The sequence below is a fragment of the Salvelinus alpinus genome, chromosome 3 (genome assembly GCF_045679555.1).
Source record: "Salvelinus alpinus chromosome 3, SLU_Salpinus.1, whole genome shotgun sequence".
Lineage (NCBI taxonomy): Eukaryota > Metazoa > Chordata > Actinopteri > Salmoniformes > Salmonidae > Salvelinus > Salvelinus alpinus.
Window position 1 is genome coordinate 53,284,551 of NC_092088.1, and position 21,535 is coordinate 53,306,085.

A 21,535-nucleotide genomic window follows, 5' to 3' on the forward strand; every position below is an offset into this window, starting at 1 on the left:
GTATACTTCTGGTATTCAATATGATCTTGTATTCATATTGTGAATGTTATTTATTAATGTACCTCATAGCATCTTCCTGTTTAGGCTGCACACAACTCTTAGAGGAAGTGGTAAAATATAAAAAATGTATGTTATTTATTTTGCAGCACACCAACACATTCCTTTCTGTTTCAGCCAATTTTGAAAGAGTGTCACCACCAAGTCATTAGCTTTAATAGCATCAGACTGTGCAATGTACTTTACGAGCTAATGCCATGTACATTTCTTCTTCACTTCCTGAATGGTTGACACGGTGTGGCATATTGTAGAGTTATCACTCCTTATACACTATATAAATTAATAAGACTGTACCAGAGATCTTTGAAATGTCATCCCCTCTTTCTTTCTCTTCTCTCCTCGAGGTTGTCTGTGAAAGTAAAGTGCCATGATGCTGCTGTGATCACCTTAAGGAGGGAACGACAAAGGAAAACTTTTTTTCAATCAGCCTTGTTTGATGCTGGCAATGTATTTTATTATACAACTTGGAATACTCAACATGTTAGACTTGGAAGAGAAAAAAGGAGAGGGTGCAATGTTGAACTCATTTGACTTAAAACCTGTCAAAATACAGTAATTGGCTTTTTACACAAAAATTAGATAAGATTTGATTGACCTTCTAATTAGGAGAGTGGGAGATGAAATTATCTACTTAAAAATAATAACAGATAACAGCAATACACTATATAATTAAGCGATAAGGCCTGAGGGGGTGTGGTATATTTAAGCAATAAGCACCAAGGTGGTGTGGTACATAAGACCAAGGGCTGGTCTTAAGCACGACGCTATGCGGAGTGCCTGGATACAGACCTTAGCCGTGGTATATTGGCCATATACCACAACCACCCGAGGTGCCTTATTGCTATAATAAACTGGTTACAAAAGGAAATTAGAGCAGTAAAAATAAACATTTTGTCATACACGTGGTATATGGTCTGATATACCACAGCTGTCAGCCAATCAGCATTCAGGGATGGAACCACTCAATTTATAATGGCTGGGTGGTTTGAGCCCTGAATGCTGATTGGCTGACAACCATTGTATATCAGACCGTATACCACAGGTTGTTACCAGTTTAGAATAGCAATAAGGCACCTCGGGGGTTTGTGGTATATGGTCAATATACCACAGCTACAGTGCCTTGCAAAAGTATTCATCGCCCTTGGCGTTTTTCCTATTTTGTTGCATTACAACCTGTAATTTATATGGATTTTTATTTGGATTTCATATACTGGACATACATAAAATAGTCCAAATTGGTGAAGTGAAATGAAGAAAAAAAACTAGTTTTTTAAATTTTTATCGTGCGTGCATATGTATTCACCCCCTTTGCTATGAAGCCCCTAAATAAGATCTGGTGCAATCAATTACCTTCAGAAGTCACATAATTAGTTAAATTAAGTCCACCTGTATGCAATCTAAGTGTCACATGATCTGTCACATGATCTCAGTATATATATACACCTGTTCTGAAAGGCCCCAGAGTCTGCAACAACACTAAGCAAGGGGCACCACCAAGCAAGCGGCACCATGAAGACAAAGGAGCTCTCCAAACAGGTCAGGGACAAAGTTGTGGAGAACTACAGATCAGGGTTGGGTTATAAAAAAATATCTGAAACTTTGAACATCCCACGGAGCACGGTTAAATCCATTATTAAAAAAATGAAAGAATATGGCATCACAAAAAAACGTGCCAAACCTACCAAAACTCACGGACTAGGCAAGGAGGGCATTAATCAGAGAGGCAACAAAGAGACCAAAGATAACCTTGAAGGAGCAGCATAGATCCACAGCGGAGATTGGAGTATATGTCCATAGGACCACTTTAAGCCGTACACTCCACAGAGCTGGGCATTGCAGAAGAGTGTCCAGAAAAAAGCCATTGTTTAAAGAAAAAAATATGCAAACACGTTTGGTGTTCGCCAAAAGGCATGTGGGAGAATCCCCAAACATATGGAAAAAGGTACTCTGTTCAGATGAGACAAAAATTGAGATTTTTTGGAAAATGCTATGTCTGATGCAAACCCAGCACCTCTCATCACCCTGAGAACACTATCCCTACGGTGTAGCATGGTGGTGGCAGCATCTATTTTAGTTCCAGGTTGTAAGGCAACAAAATAGGAAAAATTCCACGGGGGGTGAATAGTTTCGTAAGCCACTGTAAAAGGGCTGTGTCGTGCCTAAGAACAAATAAAATGTGAACTTTATTTGTCACATGTGCTGAATACAACAAGTGTAGACCTTACCGTGAAATGCTTACTTACAAGCCCTTAACCAACACTGCAGTTCAAGAGGAGTTAAGAAAATATTTTCCAAATAAACTAAAGTAAAAAATAAGTAACACAAGTAACACAAGTAAATAACAATAACGAGGCTATATACTGGGGATAGCGGTACTGAGTCAGTGTGTGGGGGTACAGGTTAGTTGAGGTAATATGTGCATATAGGTAGGGTGAAGTGACTATGCATAGATAATAAACAACTAGGAGCAGCACTGTACAAAAAGAATGGTGGGGGGGGGGGGGGGGGGGTCAATGTAAATAGTCCAGTGGCCATTTGATTAATTGTTCAGCAGTCTTATGGCTTGGGGGTAGAAGCTGTTAAGGAGCCTTTTGGTCCTAGACTTGGCGCTCCGGTACCGCTTGCTGTGCGCTAGCAGAGGAAACAGTCTATGACTTGGGTGGCTGGAGTCTCTGACAATTTTATGGTCTTTCCTCTGACACCGCCTATTATATATGGCTTGGATGGCAGGAAGCTTGGCCCCAGTGATGTACTGGGCCGTATGCACTACCCTCTGTAGCGCCTTACGGTCAGATGCTGAGCAGTTGCCATACCAGGCGATGATGCAACCAGTCAGAATGCTCTCGATGGTGCAGCTGTAGAACTTCTTGAGGATCTGGGGACCCATGCCAAAGTTTATGTCGAGCCCTCTTCACAACTGTCATGGTGTGTTTGGACCATGATAGTTCGTAGGTGATGTGGACACCCAGGAACTTAAAACACTCGACCTGCTTAACTACAGCCCGTCGATGTTAACAGGGGCATGTCCACGATCAGCTCCTTTGTCTTGCTCACAATGAGGGAGAGGTTGTTGTCCTGGCACCACGCTGCCAGTTCTCTGACCTCCTCCCTATAGCCTGTCTCATCGGTGACTGTTGTCGTCAGCAAACTTAATGATGGTGTTGGAGTTGTGTTTGGCCATGCAGTCGTGGGTGAACAGGGAGTACAGGAGGGGACTAAGAACACAGTGTTGAGGATCAGCGTGGCAGATCATGTTGTTGCCTACCCTTACCACCTGGGTGCGGCCCATTAGGAAGTCCAGGATCCTGTTGCAGAGGGAGGTGTTGAGCCCCAGCTTACTTAGCTTAGTGATAAGCTTCGAGGGCACTATGGTGTGAACGCTGAGCTGTAGTCAATGAACAGCATTCTCACATAGGTGTTCCGTTTGTCCAGGTGGGAAAGGGCAGTGTGGAGTGAGATTGAGATTGCGTCATCTGTGGATTTGTTGTGGCGGTATGCGAATTAGAGTGGGTCTAGTGTGTGAGCCATGACTAGCCTTTCAAAGCACTTCATGGGCTACCGATGTGAGTGCTACGGGGCGTTAATCATTTAGCCAGATTACCTTCACTTCCTTGGGCACAGGGACTATGGTGGTCTGCTTGAAACAAAGGTATTATAGACTCGGTCAGGGAGAGGTTGAAAATGTCAGTGATGACACATGCCAAGTGGTACGCGCATGCTTTGAGGACATGTCCTGGTAATCCGTCTGACCCCGCGGCTTTGTGAGTGTTGACCTGTGTAAGGTCTTGCTCATAACGGCTACCGAGAGCGTTATCACACAGTCATCCAGAACAGCTAGTGCTCTTGTGCATGCTTCAGTGTTTGCTTGCCTCGAAGCAAACATAAAAGGCATTTAGCTCGTCTGATAGGCTCGCATCACTGGGCAGCTCGCGTCTAGGTTTCCCTTTGTAATCCATAATAGTTTTCAAGCCCTGCCACATCCATCGAGAGTCAGTGCCAGTGTAGTAGGATTCAATCTTAATCCTGTATTGACGCTTTGCTTGTTTGATGGTTCGTCTGAGGGCATAGCAGAATTTATTATATGCGTCCTGATTAGTGTCCCGCTCTTTGAAAACGGCAGCTCTAGCCTTTAGCTCGATGCGGATGTTGCATGTAATCCATGGCTTCTGGTTGGGATATGTACGTATGGTCACTGTGGGGACAACGTCGTCGATGCACTTATTAATGAAGCCGGTGACTGACATGGTATACTCCTCAATGCCATTGGATGAATCTCGGAACATATTCCAGTCTGCGCTAGCAAAACAGTCCTGTAGCGTAGCATCCGCGTCATCTGACCACTTCCATATTGAGCGAGTCACTGGTATTTCCTGCTTTAGTTTTTGCTTGCAAGCAGGAATCAGGAGGATAGAATTATGGTCAAATTTGCCAAATGGAGGGCGGGGGAGTGCTTTGTATGCATCTCTGTGTGTGGAGTAACGGTGGTCTAGAATTGTCTTTCCTCTGGTTGCACATGTGACATGCTGGTAAAAATGTGGTAAACTGATTTAAGTTTGCCTGCATTCAAGTCCCCGGCCACTAGAACCACCGCTTCTGGATGAGCATTTTCTTGTTTGCTTATGGCCTTATAGAGTTGGTTGAGTGCAGTCTTAGTGCCAGCATCAGTATGTGGTGGTAAATAGACGGTTACGAATAATATATATGAGCACTCTCTTGTTAGATAGGGTGGTCTACAGCTTATCATAAGGTACTCTACCTCAGGCGAGCAATACCTTGAGACATCTTTAATATTAGACATCACTCACCAGCTGTTATTGATAAATAGACACACAACCCCACCCCTTGTCTTAGCAGACGTAGCTTCTCTGTTCTGCCAGTGCATGGAAAGACCCCGTTAGCTCTACATTATCCGTGTTGTCGTTTAGCCACGACTCAGTGAAACATAAGGTATTACAGTTTTTAATGTCCCGTTGGTAGGATAATCTTAATCGTAGGTCATCAATTTTATTTTCCAATAATTGCACGTTAGACAGTAGGACGGATGGCAGTGGGAGTTTACTCGCTCGCCTACGGGTTCTCAGAAGGCAGCCCGAACTGCACCCCCTTTTCCTCCGCCTTTTCTTTACGCAAGTGACGGGGATTTGGGCCTGTTCCCGGGAAAGCAGTATATCCGTCTCGTTGGACTTCTTCCAGTTCACGGTGAGTAGTAAGTGTTCTGATGTCCGGAAGTTATTTTCGGTCATAAGAGATGGTAGCAGCAACCTTATGTACAAAATAAGTAAAAAAACAAGTTACACACAATGCAAAAAACCGAACTAAATATCACAGTTGGTTAGGAGCATGTAAAACGTCAGCCATCCTCTTCGGCGCCATCTTAATGTTTCGTGCCTAAGAACAGTCCTTAGCCGTGGTATATTTAAGCAATAAGGCACGAGTGGGTGTGGTATATGGCCAATATAACATGGCTAAGGACTGTTCATATTCCTTAGTCGTGGTATATTGGCCATTGTAAACTTGGTGGTTTGAGCTCTGAATGCTGATTGGCTGAAAGCTGTTGTATATGAGACCGTATACCACGGGTATGACAAAACATTTATTTTTACTGCTCTAATTATGTTGGAAACCAGTTTATAATATCAATAAGGCACCTCGGGGGTTTGTTGTATATGGCCAATAGACCACGGCTAAGGTCTGTGTCAGGCACTCCATGTTGCTTCGTGCTAATCAAAGGTCCTTAGCCGTGGTATATTGGCCATAAACCACACCCCCTCGTGCCTTATTGCTTAAATATACCACAGCTAAGGACTGTTCTTAGGCACGGCACAGCCCTTAGCTGTGGTATATTGACCATATACCACAAACCCCTGAGGTGCCTTATTACTATTATAAACTGGTTACCAATATAAATAGAACAGTAAACAAGTATTTTTGCGTCATACCCTGGTATTTTGTCTTATCAGCATCCAGGACCCAAACTACCCGGTTTATAATATGTAATATATAACAATAACTCTGAGTAGCACCACCTCCTGCTAATGCTTCTGCCTCTGTAGGTGACAAGCTATAAAGTTCCACACTGTTTCGAATGCCCCATGCAGCATGACATTGTGAGTGCTATGTGTTGTGACAGGGATGTAGGCAACCGTTTTAGCCAGGTAATCTCCAGGCCTTGTGTTCTCCGCCTGTGTGTCCCCCTGGTCCCTCAGATGCCTTTGAGCCAGACATGCTGTCATCAGGAGAGGAGGGGTTATCTCTGTCAGTTCTCAGCCCCCTGGGCCTCAGCGCTAACTAGGACATGGAGGCAGCAGGGAGGTCTCATGTCTCATTCATCAGCCACCACGACCAGCTGTGATAATCTAAATCAAATCAAATCAAGTTGTATTTGTCACATACACATGTTTAGCAGATGTTATTGCAGGTGTACCGAAATGCTTGTGTTTCTTCCTCCAACAGTGCAGTAATATCTAACAATTCACAACAATACACACAATACGCACAACCTAAAAGTAAAATCATGGAATTAATTAAGGAATATATAAATATTAGGATGAGTAATGTCAGAGTGGCATAGACTAAAATACAGTAGAATAGAATAGAGTATATACTTATGAGATGAGTCTAGCAAAAATATGTAAACATTATTAGAGTTACTAGTATTCCATTATTAAAGTGGCCAGTGATTAGGGAGGAAGTCAGAGACCTGGCCGGGTGGTGGGTCTATAGGGATATCAACCTATCCCTATTTCCAGTACCTGGTTGACTGGGAGGGTTATGGCCCGGAGGAGAGGTGCTGGGTCCCCGCTAGAGACATCCTGGACCCAGCCCTCATGCCATCCACCGCTGGCACCCCAGTCAACCAGGTAGGGTACGCGCCCAGGTAGGACGCCAGGTGGCGCCCCTAGGGGGGGGGGGGGGGGATACTGTCACACCGTGATTTGATTGTTCTTTGTATCCATAGAGCCAGTTCTTTTTTCCTGTAGTCAACCCTGCAGTCAGAAATTGGGAGAACACTAATTTAGAATGCTTGAAGCTTTAACAGTATGTGTGTGTTTTTGTGTGTTTGTGGGTGTGTGTTTGTGCACACAACTGTTAAACTTCAGGAATATTGATAAGAGGCAGTCGACCTACAGTACATACACATTACAATCAAAGCATAGTATGCCTGTAACTCAATGCACTGCTTTTTAAATGGAAACATCTTTCTTTAGGGACAGATTTGAGCAAATTTTAAAAATAGTGATTTATCATGATTAGCTACAAAAAAATCTTGTGAATAATCACAATTACTTATTTTAATTATTTGATAGCTCTAATTATAATAGATCACCATATACACTGCTCAAAAAAATAAAGGGAACACTTAAACAACACAATGTAACTCCAAGTCAATCACACTTCTGTGAAATCAAACTGTCCACTTAGGAAGCAACACTGATTGACAATACATTTCACATGCTGTTGTGCAAATGGAATAGACAAAAGGTGGAAATTATAGGCAATTAGCAAGACAGCCCCAATAAAGGAGTGATTCTGCAGGTGGTGACCACAGACCACTTCTCAGTTCCTATGCTTCCTGGCTGATGTTTTGGTCACTTTTGAATGCTGGCGGTGCTCTCACTCTAGTGGTAGCATGAGACGGAGTCTACAACCCACACAAGTGGCTCAGGTAGTGCAGCTCATCCAGGATGGCACATTAATGCGAGCTGTGGCAAGAAGGTTTGCTGTGTCTGTCAGCGTAGTGTCCAGAGCATAGAGGCGCTACCAGGAGACAGGCCAGTACATCAGGAGACGTGGAGGAGGCCGTAGGAGGGCAACAACCCAGCAGCAGGACCGCTTTCTCCGCCTTTGTGCAAGGAGGAGCACTGCCAGAGCCCTGCAAATGACCTCCAGCAGGCCACAAATGTGCATGTGTCAGCATATGGTCTCACAAGGGCTCTGAGGATCTCATCTCGGTACCTAATGGCAGTCAGGCTACCTCTGGCGAGCACATGGAGGGCTGTGCGGCCCCAAAAAAGAAATGCCACCCCACATCATGACTGACCCACCGCCAAACCGGTCATGCTGGAGGATGTTGCAGGCAGCAGAACGTTCTCCACGGCGTCTCCAGACTGTGTCACGTCTGTCACGTGCTCATGTGCTCAGTGTGAACCTGCTTTCATCTGTGAAGAGCACAGGGCGCCAGTGGCGAATTTGCTAATCTTGGTGTTCTCTGGCAAATGCCAAACGTCCTGCACGGTGTTGGGCTGTAAGCACAACCCCCACCTGTGGACGTCGGGCCCTCATACCACCCTCATGGAGTCTGTTTCTGACCGTTTGAGCAGACACATGCACATTTGTGGCCTGCTGGAGGTCATTTGCAGGGCTCTGGCAGTGCTCCTCCTTGCACAAAGGCGGAGGTAGCCATCCTGCTGCTGGGTTGATGCCCTCCTACGGCCTCCTCCACATCTCCTGATGTACTGTCCTGTCTCCTGGTAGCGCCTCCATGCTCTGGACACTACGCTGACAGACACAGCAAACCGTCTTGCCACAGCTCGCATTGATGTGCCATCCTGGATGAGCTGCACTACCTGAGCCACTTGTGTGGGTTGTAGACTCCGTCTCATGCTACCACTAGAGTGAGAGCACCGCCAGCATTCAAAAGTGACCAAAACATCAGCCAGGAAGCATAGGAACTGAGAAGTGGTCTGTGGTCACCACCTGCAGAATCACTCCTTTATTGGGGGTGTCTTGCTAATTTTCTATAATTTCCACCTTTTGTCTATTCCATTTGCACAACAGCATGTGAAATGTATTGTCAATCAGTGTTGCTTCCTAAGTGGACAGTTTGATTTCACAGAAGTGTGATTGACTTGGAGTTACATTGTGTTGTTTAAGTGTTCCCTTTATTTTTTTGAGCAGTGTATATTGTGCAGCTCAAAAGTAGTGGGTAATTAAAGTAGGCCTATGTGATAGAGCAAACATTACAATGGTTAATTATAAAGTGCTTGTCTATTTCTGACAGATGATTTACTACAGATTTTTGTCTCACTATGTTAATGTAAAATACACATTCCTAATCAAACCTTTTTAATCCTGTCTTTGGGTAGTGTAATGTGTTTTATTTCTCTCCTCCACCGTGCCTACTGCTGTTTCACAGATAGTGTCAACAACTGTTTCTATTCAAACATTTTGCTGGTGGTTACCACGGAAAATCAGTCATATCATCCCTGTTCTTCTTGACTCTGGCTGTCACGCAACGCGCCTCCCTCTAATCCATCACACACAGACTCAGATGTCACCTCCTCTCTTTTTGTAGAAAAAACTAATCCTGTTTGACTCCGTCATCCATCCATATAGAGCAAACAGTGTCAACCACCGCCCTCTGTGTGGTTTAGCTGATGATTTAGAGAGAAGGATACCTTGTTACGCCCTCCCTCATACATCAATCAATGATTGGTAACTGATCCTGTCTTGTATTGAAAAAAGTGGAAGACTGTCCAAAATTGTTATCAACAATTGCTGAAGATTGAAGCAGCAATACATCTCTTTTACTCTGCAACCTTGTTCCGATTCTTCAACACTTTTCAGTTCTTCTCTTTCTCTCTCCCTCTCTCCTCTCCATCCATTCTCTACTTCAGCTCTCCGATCATTGCCTTTCTCACCAGTTAAACTTCATATGAACCCATTCTGCTCTGACTTTCTTCAACAGTGACTGTAGAACAGCAAAACTGAAAGCGCGAACCAGTACAAACAGTGTAGTTATTCCCTCTGTAAGGCAATCAAACAGGCAAAACGTCAGTATAGAGACATAGTGGAGTCACAATTCAACGGCTTAGACACAAGACGTATGCGGCAGGGTCTACAGACAATCACAGACTACAAAGAGAAAACCAGTAACGTCTCGGACACCGACATCTTGCTTCCTGACAAGCTATACACCATCTTTGCCAGCTTTGATGATAACACAGTGCCACCGACTTGGCCCGCTACCTAGGACTGTGGGCTCTCCTTCTCCATGGCCGACGTTAATAAGACATTTAAGCGTGTTAACCCTCGCTGCCGGACCAGACGGCATCCCTAGCCGCTCAGACCAGCTGGCTGGGGTGTTTACGGACATGTTCAATCTTTCCCTATCCCAGTCTGCTTCAAGATGTCCACCATTGTTCCAAAGAAAGCAAAGGCAACTGAACTAAATGACTATTGCCCCGTAGCACTCAATTCTGTCATCATGAAGTGCTTTGAGAGGCTTTAAAGACCATATCACCTCTACCTTACCTGACACCCTAGACCCACTTCAATTTGCTTATCGCCCCAATAGATCCACAGACGATGCAATCGCCATCACACTGCACTACCCCATCTGGACAAGAGGAATACATATGTACATAAAAATGATGTTCATTGACAATAGCTCAGCATTCAACACCATAGTACCCTCCAAGTTCATCATTAAGCTCGGGCCCTGGGTCTCGACCCCGCCCTGTACAACTGGGTCCTGGACTTCCTGACGGGCCGCCCCCAGGTGTTGAAGGTAGGAAACAACACCTCCACTTCACTGATCCGCAATACAGGGGCACCTCAAGGGTGCGTGCTCAGCCCCATCCTGTACTCCCTGTTCACCCATGACTGCATGGCCACGCACGCCTCCAACTTAATCATCAAGTTTGCAGATGATAAAACAGTAATAGGCCTGATTACCAACAATCATGAGACAGCCTACAGAGAGGAGGTGAGGGCCCTGGGAGTGTGGTGCCAGGAAAATAACCTCTCACTGTAAGAAACGACGCTGGAGTAAAGAAGCAGGTACGGAGAGTGAATATTTAATATTGCACAGACATGGAACAGGACAAGAACAGCGTCAAAACTAGGTAAGACAAAACGACAAACGGCAATTAATGCAGAAGCGGGGAACAGAGCTTGGGAACAGACAGATATAGGGGAGGTACTCTATGTGAACTGAAAACCACATATCCTGAACCTGCATTTATTGTAGCTGGGGATTTTAACAAGGCTAATCTGAAAACAAGGATCCATAAATTTTATCCGCATATCGACAGCGCGACCCGGGCTGGAATAATTCTGGATCATTGTTACTCTAACTTCCGCAACGCATACAAAGCTCTCCCTCGCCCTCCTTTCGGCAAATCTGACCACGAATCCATTTTGTTGCTCCCAGCCTATAGACAGAAACTAAAACAGGAAACGCCCGTGCTCAGGTCTGTTCAACGCTGGTCCGACCAATCTGATTCCACGCTTCAAGATTGCTTCGATCATGTGGACTGGGATATGTTCCGGATAGCGTCGAACAACAACATTAATGTACACGCTGATTCAGTGAGCGAGTTTATTAGCAAGTGCATCGGTGATTTTGTACCCACGGCGACAATGAAAACCTTCCCCAACCAGAAACCATGGACTGATGGCATCATTCGCGCAAAACTGAAAGCGCGAACCCCTGCTTTTAATCAGGGCAAGGCGACCTGAAACATGACCCTGAGTCTCGACCCAGCCCTGTGCAACTGGGTCCTGGACCTTCTGACGGGTGGTTTCCTACCCTCACCCGGGTGGTGAGGGTAGGAAACAACACCTCCAACCTGCTGATCCTCAACACTGGGGCCCCACAAGGGTGTTTTCTCAGCCATTTCCTGTACTCCCTGTTCACTCATGGCTGCGTGGCCATGCACGCCTCCAACTCAATCATCAAGTTTGCAGACGATACTACAGTGGTAGGGTTGATTACCAACAACAACGAGACGGCCTACAGGGAGGAGGTGAGGGCCCTCGGAGTGTGGTGTCAGGAAAATAACCTCACACTCAACGTCAACAAATGAAAGGAAATGATCGTGGACTTCAGCGTCTCTTCAACCTTAGGAGGCTGAAGAAATTTGTCTTGTCACCAAAAATACTCACAAACTACAGATGCACAATCGAGAGCATCCTGTCGGGCTGTATCACTGCCTAGTATGGCAACAGCTCCGCCCACAACCGCAAGGCTCTCCAGAGGGTAGTGAGGTCTGCACAACGCATCATCGGGGGAAAACTACCTGCCCTCCAGGACACCTACACCACCCGATGTCACAGGAAGGCCAAAAAGATCATCAAGGACAACAACCACCCAAGCCACTGCCTGTTCACCCCGCTATCATCCAGAAGGCGAGGTCAGTACAGGTGCATCAAAGCATTGAGCATTTTACACATATAGTCCACGTGCTGAATTTTAGTACTCAGTGGTCTATAGCAACTTCCTACAAGAATGGGCTTTAGTTGAGGCAGATGAACCTGTAGCCATATTACTTCAACATCATCTGACATGAGATCCTCTCTCAGCCTAATAGGAATATGACTCTGGGCATACATGGCAACTCCTCCTTCATTTGCAATTCTATATTTCCTATATATTCTATAACCACATATAGCTACTACTGCATCATCAAATGAATTATCGAAGTGTGTTTCACCAATGGCCAGAATATGAATGTCTCCTGATGTTAATAAGTTGTACATTTCATGAACCTTGTTTCACAGGCTACATACTTTAACAATATGGGCTATGTTTAGTACTTTTCGGGGCTTGTTTGTTTTTAGTGCTATTCTGAGAGGCTGATCCAAGGTAGACATGTCAGTGACTTTTACATTTGAGGCTATGGTACTAAGGGAGCTGTCAACAGTAGGCTTCTTCCTAAGGCAGACAGTTTCAGTGCAAACAGTGGAATTAAATTCTATGGGCATATGATTATTGCTGACAATATCCTCGAAGTTAACAGTTAAACGAACATAAAGTAGGTTACTTACATTGACTTTACTTATTTCTCTGGGGTATAATACAATTTCTATATCCTCTGTTGTTTATTATGACAGGGAGGACTGGAGCGCTACCAAACCCAGACCGTCAGTCTCTTAAAGGGATACTTCATGATTTTGGTAATGAGGCCCCTTATCAGATAAACTCGTGGATACCATTGTTATGTCTCTGTGTCCAGTATGAAGGAAGTTAAGAGGTAGTTTCGCGAGCCAATGTTAACTAGCATTAGGACAATTACTGTAAGGCTATGGGTATCTGCTGCTAGCATGCTAGCAGATACCATAGACTTCCAGTCATTGCACTAACACTAGTTAGCAATTGCGCTGGTGCTAGTTAGAAACTTCCTTCAAACTGCACTTAGAGACACAAAAATGGTATAAGTAGATAAGTAAGTAGTAAGTAGATAATGGGCCTCATTGCCAAAATCCTTAGACAGCATTTCATCATCAACAAAACACCAAAATTATGGAATTTCTCATGAACGAAGGGTGTTGCATCCCTCCAATATAGTTCCAGAAACTTGTAGAATCTATGCCAAGGCGCGTTGAAGCTGTTCTGTGGTAGCCCAAAGCCCTATTAAGAGACTTTATGTTGGTGTTTCCTTTATGTTGGCAGTTACCTGTATGTGTCTACTAGTCAGAGCTAGCAGATTAGTAATGGTAGAGGCAAGTGATCGTGTGTGCTGTTGGGGGGAGGGAGGAAGGGAAAGATGGCCAGATAAGAGTACAGAGGCCCAGTCCTTCTCCAAGTCGCAGAGCTTCTCAGCATACATGTCTAAAGCTTAAAAAAGTGTTTTAACTCCTAATTAAATCTCTATGGTGATCACCAGGATTTCTTGATTTATATATCATGATAGATTAATAACGTTGACTGAGCGGCATATTGAGGATCATTTAGCTGTCAGACAGGCTTGATTTGATTAACGTATTTAGAGGATGTGTGCCATTGAAATACATATTTTTGGTTTCCATGCTTAAGTAGGTCACCTCGGGACAGTAATAGGAGCTTTGGTGGTGTTTTCCTCCCAAAGTGTATGTCCACACTGAATGCATAAACAGCTGATCTCCTTAACACATTCATTCCATCTGATATAGAGCTCTGTAATGATGGCTTTGACCTGCACTGAAATTGTATTATACAGTAATACACAGTCCAGAATGTTAGTCACACACTGTGTTAGAGTGCCACCAGACTAATCAACAAACTCAAAGGGTACCCCAACGTTCTTCCCCTGCATACCAAAACTTGTTCTCCACATTAAAATATGAAGACCTAGCGCTTAAAGCTCTGTGCTTTTCTTTCAAACCACTAGTCTGTGGTCATTTTTGTCTTGTAGCAAAATGGCTCCATCAAGGTCACTGCAGGGTCAAGTGATGTCACAGCAGTCATCTGTGGTGGAACGTTCTAACAGGTCAAGACAGGAAGGATGATCCTGGACGTGAGGTCATAACTCCATGAATCCTACAGCATATTCCACCCGGTTAATACACAACAGCACCTCATGAATATCCATTATTTACAGTTGTTTGTATGACTCATACTGTAGTGTTTCTGCTGTATAAAAATGGAGGTGCCTCTTTCTAAAAGCAGTAAAGCACACACCTACTGAATTATCCATGAGGTGTGGTGCTTGTTGCATAACAGTTATGTATTTCTCAAAGGAATTGATGAGTTTTGACAGTGAGATAAATAGGGTGAAAGGGCCAAAGCAAGTGAGATAAATCGACACAAAGGGAAAATTAAATAGAGGGAGTAAGTGAGACAGACAGACAGCTAACGAGAAACATAGGCAGGGAGATGGAACGTCTGAAAGAGAAAAACAAACTTGGACAGATCGAAAGAGAGAGACCGAGAGATGGAGAAACACAGATAAGTTTGACCCCGTCAGTTGTCTCATTACTGTGGTGTTTGATCCGAGTGCTGGTTGTCTGTCACATCAACATTGACCGCTGTCCTGCTCCTGAGTCAGACCAGCAGCTCTAGGTCTCATCACTATTGATCTGACCATTCACAGGTCATCCCCTGTCTGACCCTGAACGCATTCCTCTCATCCATCACCCTTGCCTGCACACATGATTAGGGAGGTTCCTACCCACAGCTTTATGGTGTACGTTCTGGGATTCTAAGAAATTGAAGGAGAGTTTTTTTACTTTGTCAATTTTCCAAAGGAACTGATAGATATCGGACATTAGTGATGATCCCCAATCCATCTTCAGCTGAAAATCAATTGAAAACCTGACCTTGAGAAGAGTGTTTATTGCATGTACAGTGGGGAGAACAAGTATTTGATGCACTGCCGATTTTGCAGGTTTTCCTACTTACAAAGCATGTAGAGGTCTGTAATTTTTATCATAGGTACACTTCAACTGTGAGAGACGGAATCTAAAACAAAAATCCAGAAAATCACATTGTATGATTTTTAAATAATTAATTTGCATTTTATTGCATGACATAAGTATTTGATCACCTACCAACCAGTAAGAATTCCGGCTCTCACAGACCTGTTAGTTTTTCTTTAAGAAGCCCTCCTGTTCTCCACTCATTACCTGTATTAACTGCACCTGTTTGAACTCGTTACCTGTATAAAAGACACCTGTCCACACACAATCAAACAGATTCCAACCTCTCCACAATGGCCAACACCAGAGAGCTGTGTAAGGACATCAGGGATAAAATTGTAGACCTGCACAAGGCTGGGATGGGCTACAGGACAATAGGCAAGCAGCTTGGTGAGAAGGAAACAACTGTTGGCGCAATTATTAGAAAATGGAAGAAGTTCAAGATGACGGTCAATCACCCTCGGTCTGGGGCTCCATGCAAGATTTCACCTCGTGGGGCATCAATGATCATGAGGAAGGTGAGGGATCAGCCCAGAACTACACGGCAGGACCTGGTCAATGACCTGAAGAGAGCTGGGACCACAGTCTCAAAGAAAACCATTAGTAACACACTACGCCGTCATGGATTAAAATCCTGCAGCGCACGCAAGGTCCCCCTGCTTAAGCCAGTGCATGTCCAGGCCTGTCTGAAGTTTGCCAATGACCATCTGGATGATCCAGAGGAGGAATGGGAGAAGGTAATGTGGTCTGATGAGACAAAAATAGAGCTTTTTGGTCTAACTCCACTCGCCGTGTTTGGAGGAAGAAGAAGTATGAGTACAACCCCAAGAACACCATCCCAACCGTGAAGCATGGAGGTGGAAACATCATTCTTTGGGGATGCTTTTCTGCAAAGGGGACAGGACGACTGCACCGTATTGAGGGGAGGATGGATGGGGCCATGTATCGCGAGATCTTGGCCAACAACCTCCTTCCCTCAGTAAGAGCATTGAAGATGGGTCGTGGCTGGGTCTTCCAGCATGACAACGACACGAAGCACACAGCCATGGCAACTAAGGAGTGGCTCCATAAGAAGCATCTCAAGGTCCTGGAGTGGCCTAGCCAGTCTCCAGACCTGAACCCGATAGAAAATCTTTGGAGGGAGCTGAAAGTCCGTATTGCCCAGCGACAGCCCCGAAACCTGAAGGATCTGGAGAAGATCTGTAGGGAGGAGTGGGCCAAAATCCCTGCTGCAGTGTGTGCAAACCTAGTCAAGAACTACAGGAAACGTATGATCTCTGTAATTGCAAACAAAGGTTTCTGTACCAAATATTAAGTTCTGCTTTTCTGATGTATCAAATACTTATGTCATGCAATAAAATGCAAATTAATTACTTAAAAATCATACAATGTGATTTTCTGGATTTTTGTTTTAGATTCCGTCTCTCATAGTTGAAGTGTACCTATGATAAAAATTACAGACCTCTACATGCTTTGTAAGTAGGAAAACCTGCAAAATCGGCAGTGTATCAAATACTTGTTCTCCCCACTGTATTTCTTAACGTGTATTTTGATTAATCATTCTTAGTTGTCACACAAAATGTACCTAGTCCTATAATTCATATGTGAATCCGCAGCTTAAGACAAGTTCATAGTGGGAATTTACAAAACAATTCTTAGATTTATTTTATGGTTTTGACCATGAACCCTCCCACCCCACCCTCTCTTTTTTGTCGCAGGAGGTGAGTGACACAGAAATCATGGAGCTGGTCCACAGTTCGTTAGGCCGGATGACCGTCATACGGCAGATCTTCCCTCTGTGGAGAGACACCAACATCCGCTGCATGAGGAACAACCACCGCATCTCCTCTCTGCTCTGTGACCCCCAGGAGGGCTACCTGCAGTCCCTGGAGGTCAGTGTGAAGGATAGGACTTTATTACTCTATTTGACCATCAGCCCCGTCACCACCCTGTCATCACCGTAACACTGCATCCACACCATCACAGAATACTTTGTCATTCACCCAACATCACACCATATATTGATAAGACATGACGATAACCATGACAAAAGCATTTCTGAAGGTCGGCGAGAGCGATTTGCCTGTCAGCGCTGTCACAACATTGAACATCATCATCATTCTAACACTGTCATTTCCTTCACACATCCCTCCAATGTTAAACACCTCAGTCTGTCACCATCACTATTCTGACACTGGATTACACGGGAACACAGATTTCTAATGTTAAAAATGACTTAGAAATGTTCTCCGTAGTCATCTAGTGTGCAATGACCGTGACTTACTATTCAAACTCCATAGCTAGCATAGAACACTGTTTAGGACAGATGGTAAAATCATGTGGTATTATTTTAGACTTTATCTCTCAATTATTAATGTGAAAAAAGGTGAAGCACTGGCTAATGCCAAGTATTTGTAAGAGAGAAAAAAAGCACAGGCAAGTGCTTTTCATTTCTGATATAGACGTGTTACCTGTGCTGGGTAAAGCACTGCCCACTTATCTATCTATCCCCTTTCAAATCATGATCATGATACGTTAGTACACCAGACTTACTTTCTTAGGATTCATCAAGTGATGCATAAAGCCTTAAGTACACCAGCCAGACCATCATAAAGCTTTATTGATAACAAATGCTTTAGGTGTTGTAAGTGGGCATTTCCGTCTCTTCATGGTGATGTATCCTAAATAGGTATACAAATGTATGAAAATGCAATATCCTTCTTTACATATTTGGGTATTATTCTACACACTGGTTATTTTTATATAGAGTAGAGTTCAGTAGAGTTCAGTACAGTAGAGTATAGTACAGTAGAGTACAGTACAATACAGTGTACTCAACTCTAGTGTGCTCTACTGTGTACTGTACCAAACTCTACTGTACTGTACAGTACTCTACTGCACTATACTTTTCTTTACTGTACTGTATTTTACTGTGCTGTACTGTACTGAACTATACTCTACTTTTCTTTACTGAGCTGTACTTAACTATACTTTCCTGTACAAACATTTGAACCCAACTGTGGTTTGTTACTAATATGATTTCCCATTGTACCCAATTTAATTGCAGAAATTCCATTACTGATCTTTTGGAAAATGTCATTAACGATTTGGTAATGGAATTTCAAGTTTTAACCACTTAATATTTCATAAACAAAATTGATATCAGTAAAAACACTACACCTAATTGATAGGTCTACCTTTTAAGTCCTGTGAACTGTCATTATCCTCCCTCCTCAAGAGGGAGAGACATTTTAAAATAACTTAAAGATATGTGGGTTTTTGGTAACGGAATTTCAAGGCCCAAAGCAAAGTTTCTTAAACGTACAGAAGACAGAAAAATGTATCCAAAACTAAATATACAGTGCCTCAGAAAGTGTTCACACACCTTGACTTTTTCCAATTAATTTAAAATGAAAAGCTGAAATGTTTTGAGTCAATAAGTATTCAACCCCTTTGTTATGGAAAGCCTAAATACATTCAGGAGTAAAAAAAGCTTAACAAGTCACATAATAGGTTGCATGGACTCATTCTGTGTGCAATAATCGTGTTTAACATGACTTTTTGAATGACTACCTCTCTGTACCCCACACATACAATTATCTGTAAGATCCCTCAGTCGAACAGTGAATTTCAAACAAAGATTCAACCACAAAGACCAGGGAGGTTTTTCAATGCCTTGCGAAGAAGGGCACGTATTGGTAGATGGGTAAAAAGAAAAAGCATACATTAAATATCCCTTTGAGCAGGGTTTCCCAACTGGCGGGCCGAGTGGTTTTATTTGCCCCCTCCAAGTTTTCTGATAAAAAATTAAAAATTAAACAACATACATTTTTGGGGGGACATAAAAACACCAGGAAATCAGCTCCAAGTGATTTCCACCATGATCGGGGGTCCCATAATTCACCTTTCAGCAGGACAATAACCTAAAACACAAGGCCAAATGTACGCTGGAGTTGCTTACCAAGACGACATTGAATGTTCCTGAGTGACCTACTTACAGTCTTGACTTAAATAGGCTTGAAAATGTACTGCAAAACTTGAAAATGGCTGTCTAGCAATGATCAACAACCAACTTGACAGAGCTTGAAGAATTGTAAAAATAATAATGTGCAAATATTGTACAATCCAGGTGTGGAAAGTTCTTAGAGACTTACCTAAAAAGACTCACAGCTGTAATCAATGCCAAAGGTGATTCTAACATGTTTTGACTCAGGGTTGGGAATGAATACTTATGATATTTCTGTGTTTAATTTTCAATACATTTGCAAACATTTCTAAAATATTTTTTTCACTTTGTCATTATGGGGTATTATGTGTTGATGGGTGAGAACATATATATTTAATCCATTCTGAATTCAGGCTGTAACACAACTAAATGTGGAATAAGTCAAGGGGTATGAATACTTTCTGAAGGCACTGTAAGTGTTGATATTATTTGGCAGGAGTCTTTACTTTAACATAATTGCGTTTCTGGTAGATGTTTTCTAAGACCCATTTTCCATATGTTTGACCAGAAATCAAAGTCTTTGCTTATTCCACGTTTTTAGGATGGAAAATGGTTGAACATTTATATATGCCTTAATTAAAAAATATATATAGATATGGATTTCTTTTGACACCCAATTTGACATGCTCCTATGAACATCACATGTTGCTCATGGGTCCTTTTGTATGGAAATGACCTAGTGTGTTTATGTTTGAGCTAACTTTAAAAAAAAATATGCATTTTGTAAACTCGATTTACCACCGTCACATTCCTTTCAACTCAACAAGTGTGTTTCCTCTATACCCAATATGAACATGTGGATTGAATGTCCAATTGAATCCTCTATGAAATGACGAAAACAATAATTGTACATGTATTGATCTCATGGTGAACCATGATAGAATACAGGAACAGAGGTCTGAGGAATGGTGTCCTTCAGCAAATATCTCTCTTTGTGTCATTGCTGTACCCTGCCATTCATACATGCCTTTGTTGGTGTAGCAAAATACTTCCCTTATATCGAAAGCATGCTTTGGACGTAGGCAATCCAATCCAGCCTATTTTTATTCCAAATGAAAATGCCAGGGAATGTGTTTGTGCTTCTCTTTCTCCAGTGGTCCTTCAATAAATCACAATCACAATTTCCTACAGACAAGTTAGAAAAGGTATACTGTGGGTGTAATTGTGAGTAATGCTCTGTGGCATTTCAACAGACATGTCTTTTTCTATCATTAGAAAACTTGAGGTTATCTTTCATATCTCTTGTCTGTAACTTAAAAGTGGTCATTGCAGTGTCAGACTGGGTTTTTTCTGCTCCCCAGGTGTCAACCACTATGGGTCTGTTTCTCCCTTTCATTCTGTGGACATGCTTATTCCCTACTGAGCAATTTATTTCCCCTGAACCTCACAGGGGCAGAGGCAGAGAGGAACCACTTTTGTGTTGGTCTTGTAAACTTTCACAAGGTTCAACAATTGATTTTGAGCATCTCGTTTTAGCTCCAACAGTTTTGGGGTGTTTTCCCCTGCCAGATCTCAAACTAGTTCATTACCTGCATGACGCTGCTGATTCTGCTCAAAACCTTTTATACAATATGTTTTATTGTGTTGTTTCTCCCCAGGTCTCCAACTTGTACCTGTATGACAGTGTGCTGATGCTGGCCAACGCCTTCTACAGTAAGCTGGAGGACAGAAAGTGGCATAGCATGGCCAGTCTGAACTGCATGAGGAAGTCCACCAAGCCCTGGAATGGAGGCTGGTCTATGCTGGACACCATCCAGAAGGTAGGACGCAGACTAACTCATACGGTGTCGAAATGGATTCCTTTCATTCTTTTCACATGTATCTCAACTGTTTGAATACAGATGTCCAAGGAGAATGATATAGTATGTTGTGTTTAGATTCAAGTTACAAGTTTTATTTGTCGTATGTGCAGGATTCACATGGTATACACCGTCAAACTAAATGCTTACATGCAGTCTCCTTGGCGTGCCAATTTTCTTCAGCTGCCTTAGGAAGTAGAGATGCTGTTGGGCCCTCTTGACAAGAGTGGTGGGGTTGTTGGTCCATGTCAAGTGCTTGGTGATGTGGGCGCTGAGGAACTTAGAACTGCTGACTAATGCGTTCCCTTTGATGTGGATCAGTGGGACGTTCCTTCCTTTACTTCCTGAAGACAACAATCCACTTTCAGGGCTCCCGAGTGACGCAGGGGTCTAAGGCACTGCATCACAGTGCTCGAGGCATCACTACATCACTGACCCAGGTTCGATCCCAGGTAGTATCACAACTGGCCATGATCGGGAGTCCCATAGAGCGGCGCAGCAATTGGCCCAGCGTTGTCCTGATTAGGGTTTGGCCGGTGTCGGCCGTCATTGT

At 43.4% G+C, this 21,535-nt stretch overlaps 1 protein-coding gene across 3 annotated transcripts in view; it reads left to right on the forward strand.

Moving 5' to 3' along the window:
* Positions 1-21,535, forward strand: part of LOC139570958 (glutamate receptor ionotropic, delta-1-like) — a 448,588-nt gene that overhangs the window by 337,262 nt on the left and 89,791 nt on the right. For all 3 annotated transcript variants that reach the window (XM_071393334.1, XM_071393332.1, XM_071393333.1), the window contains exons 6-7: positions 16,896-17,069; positions 20,782-20,943. In XM_071393334.1, coding sequence (XP_071249435.1) covers positions 16,896-17,069; positions 20,782-20,943 — 336 coding nt within the window. The remainder of the gene's footprint in view (positions 1-16,895; positions 17,070-20,781; positions 20,944-21,535) is intronic.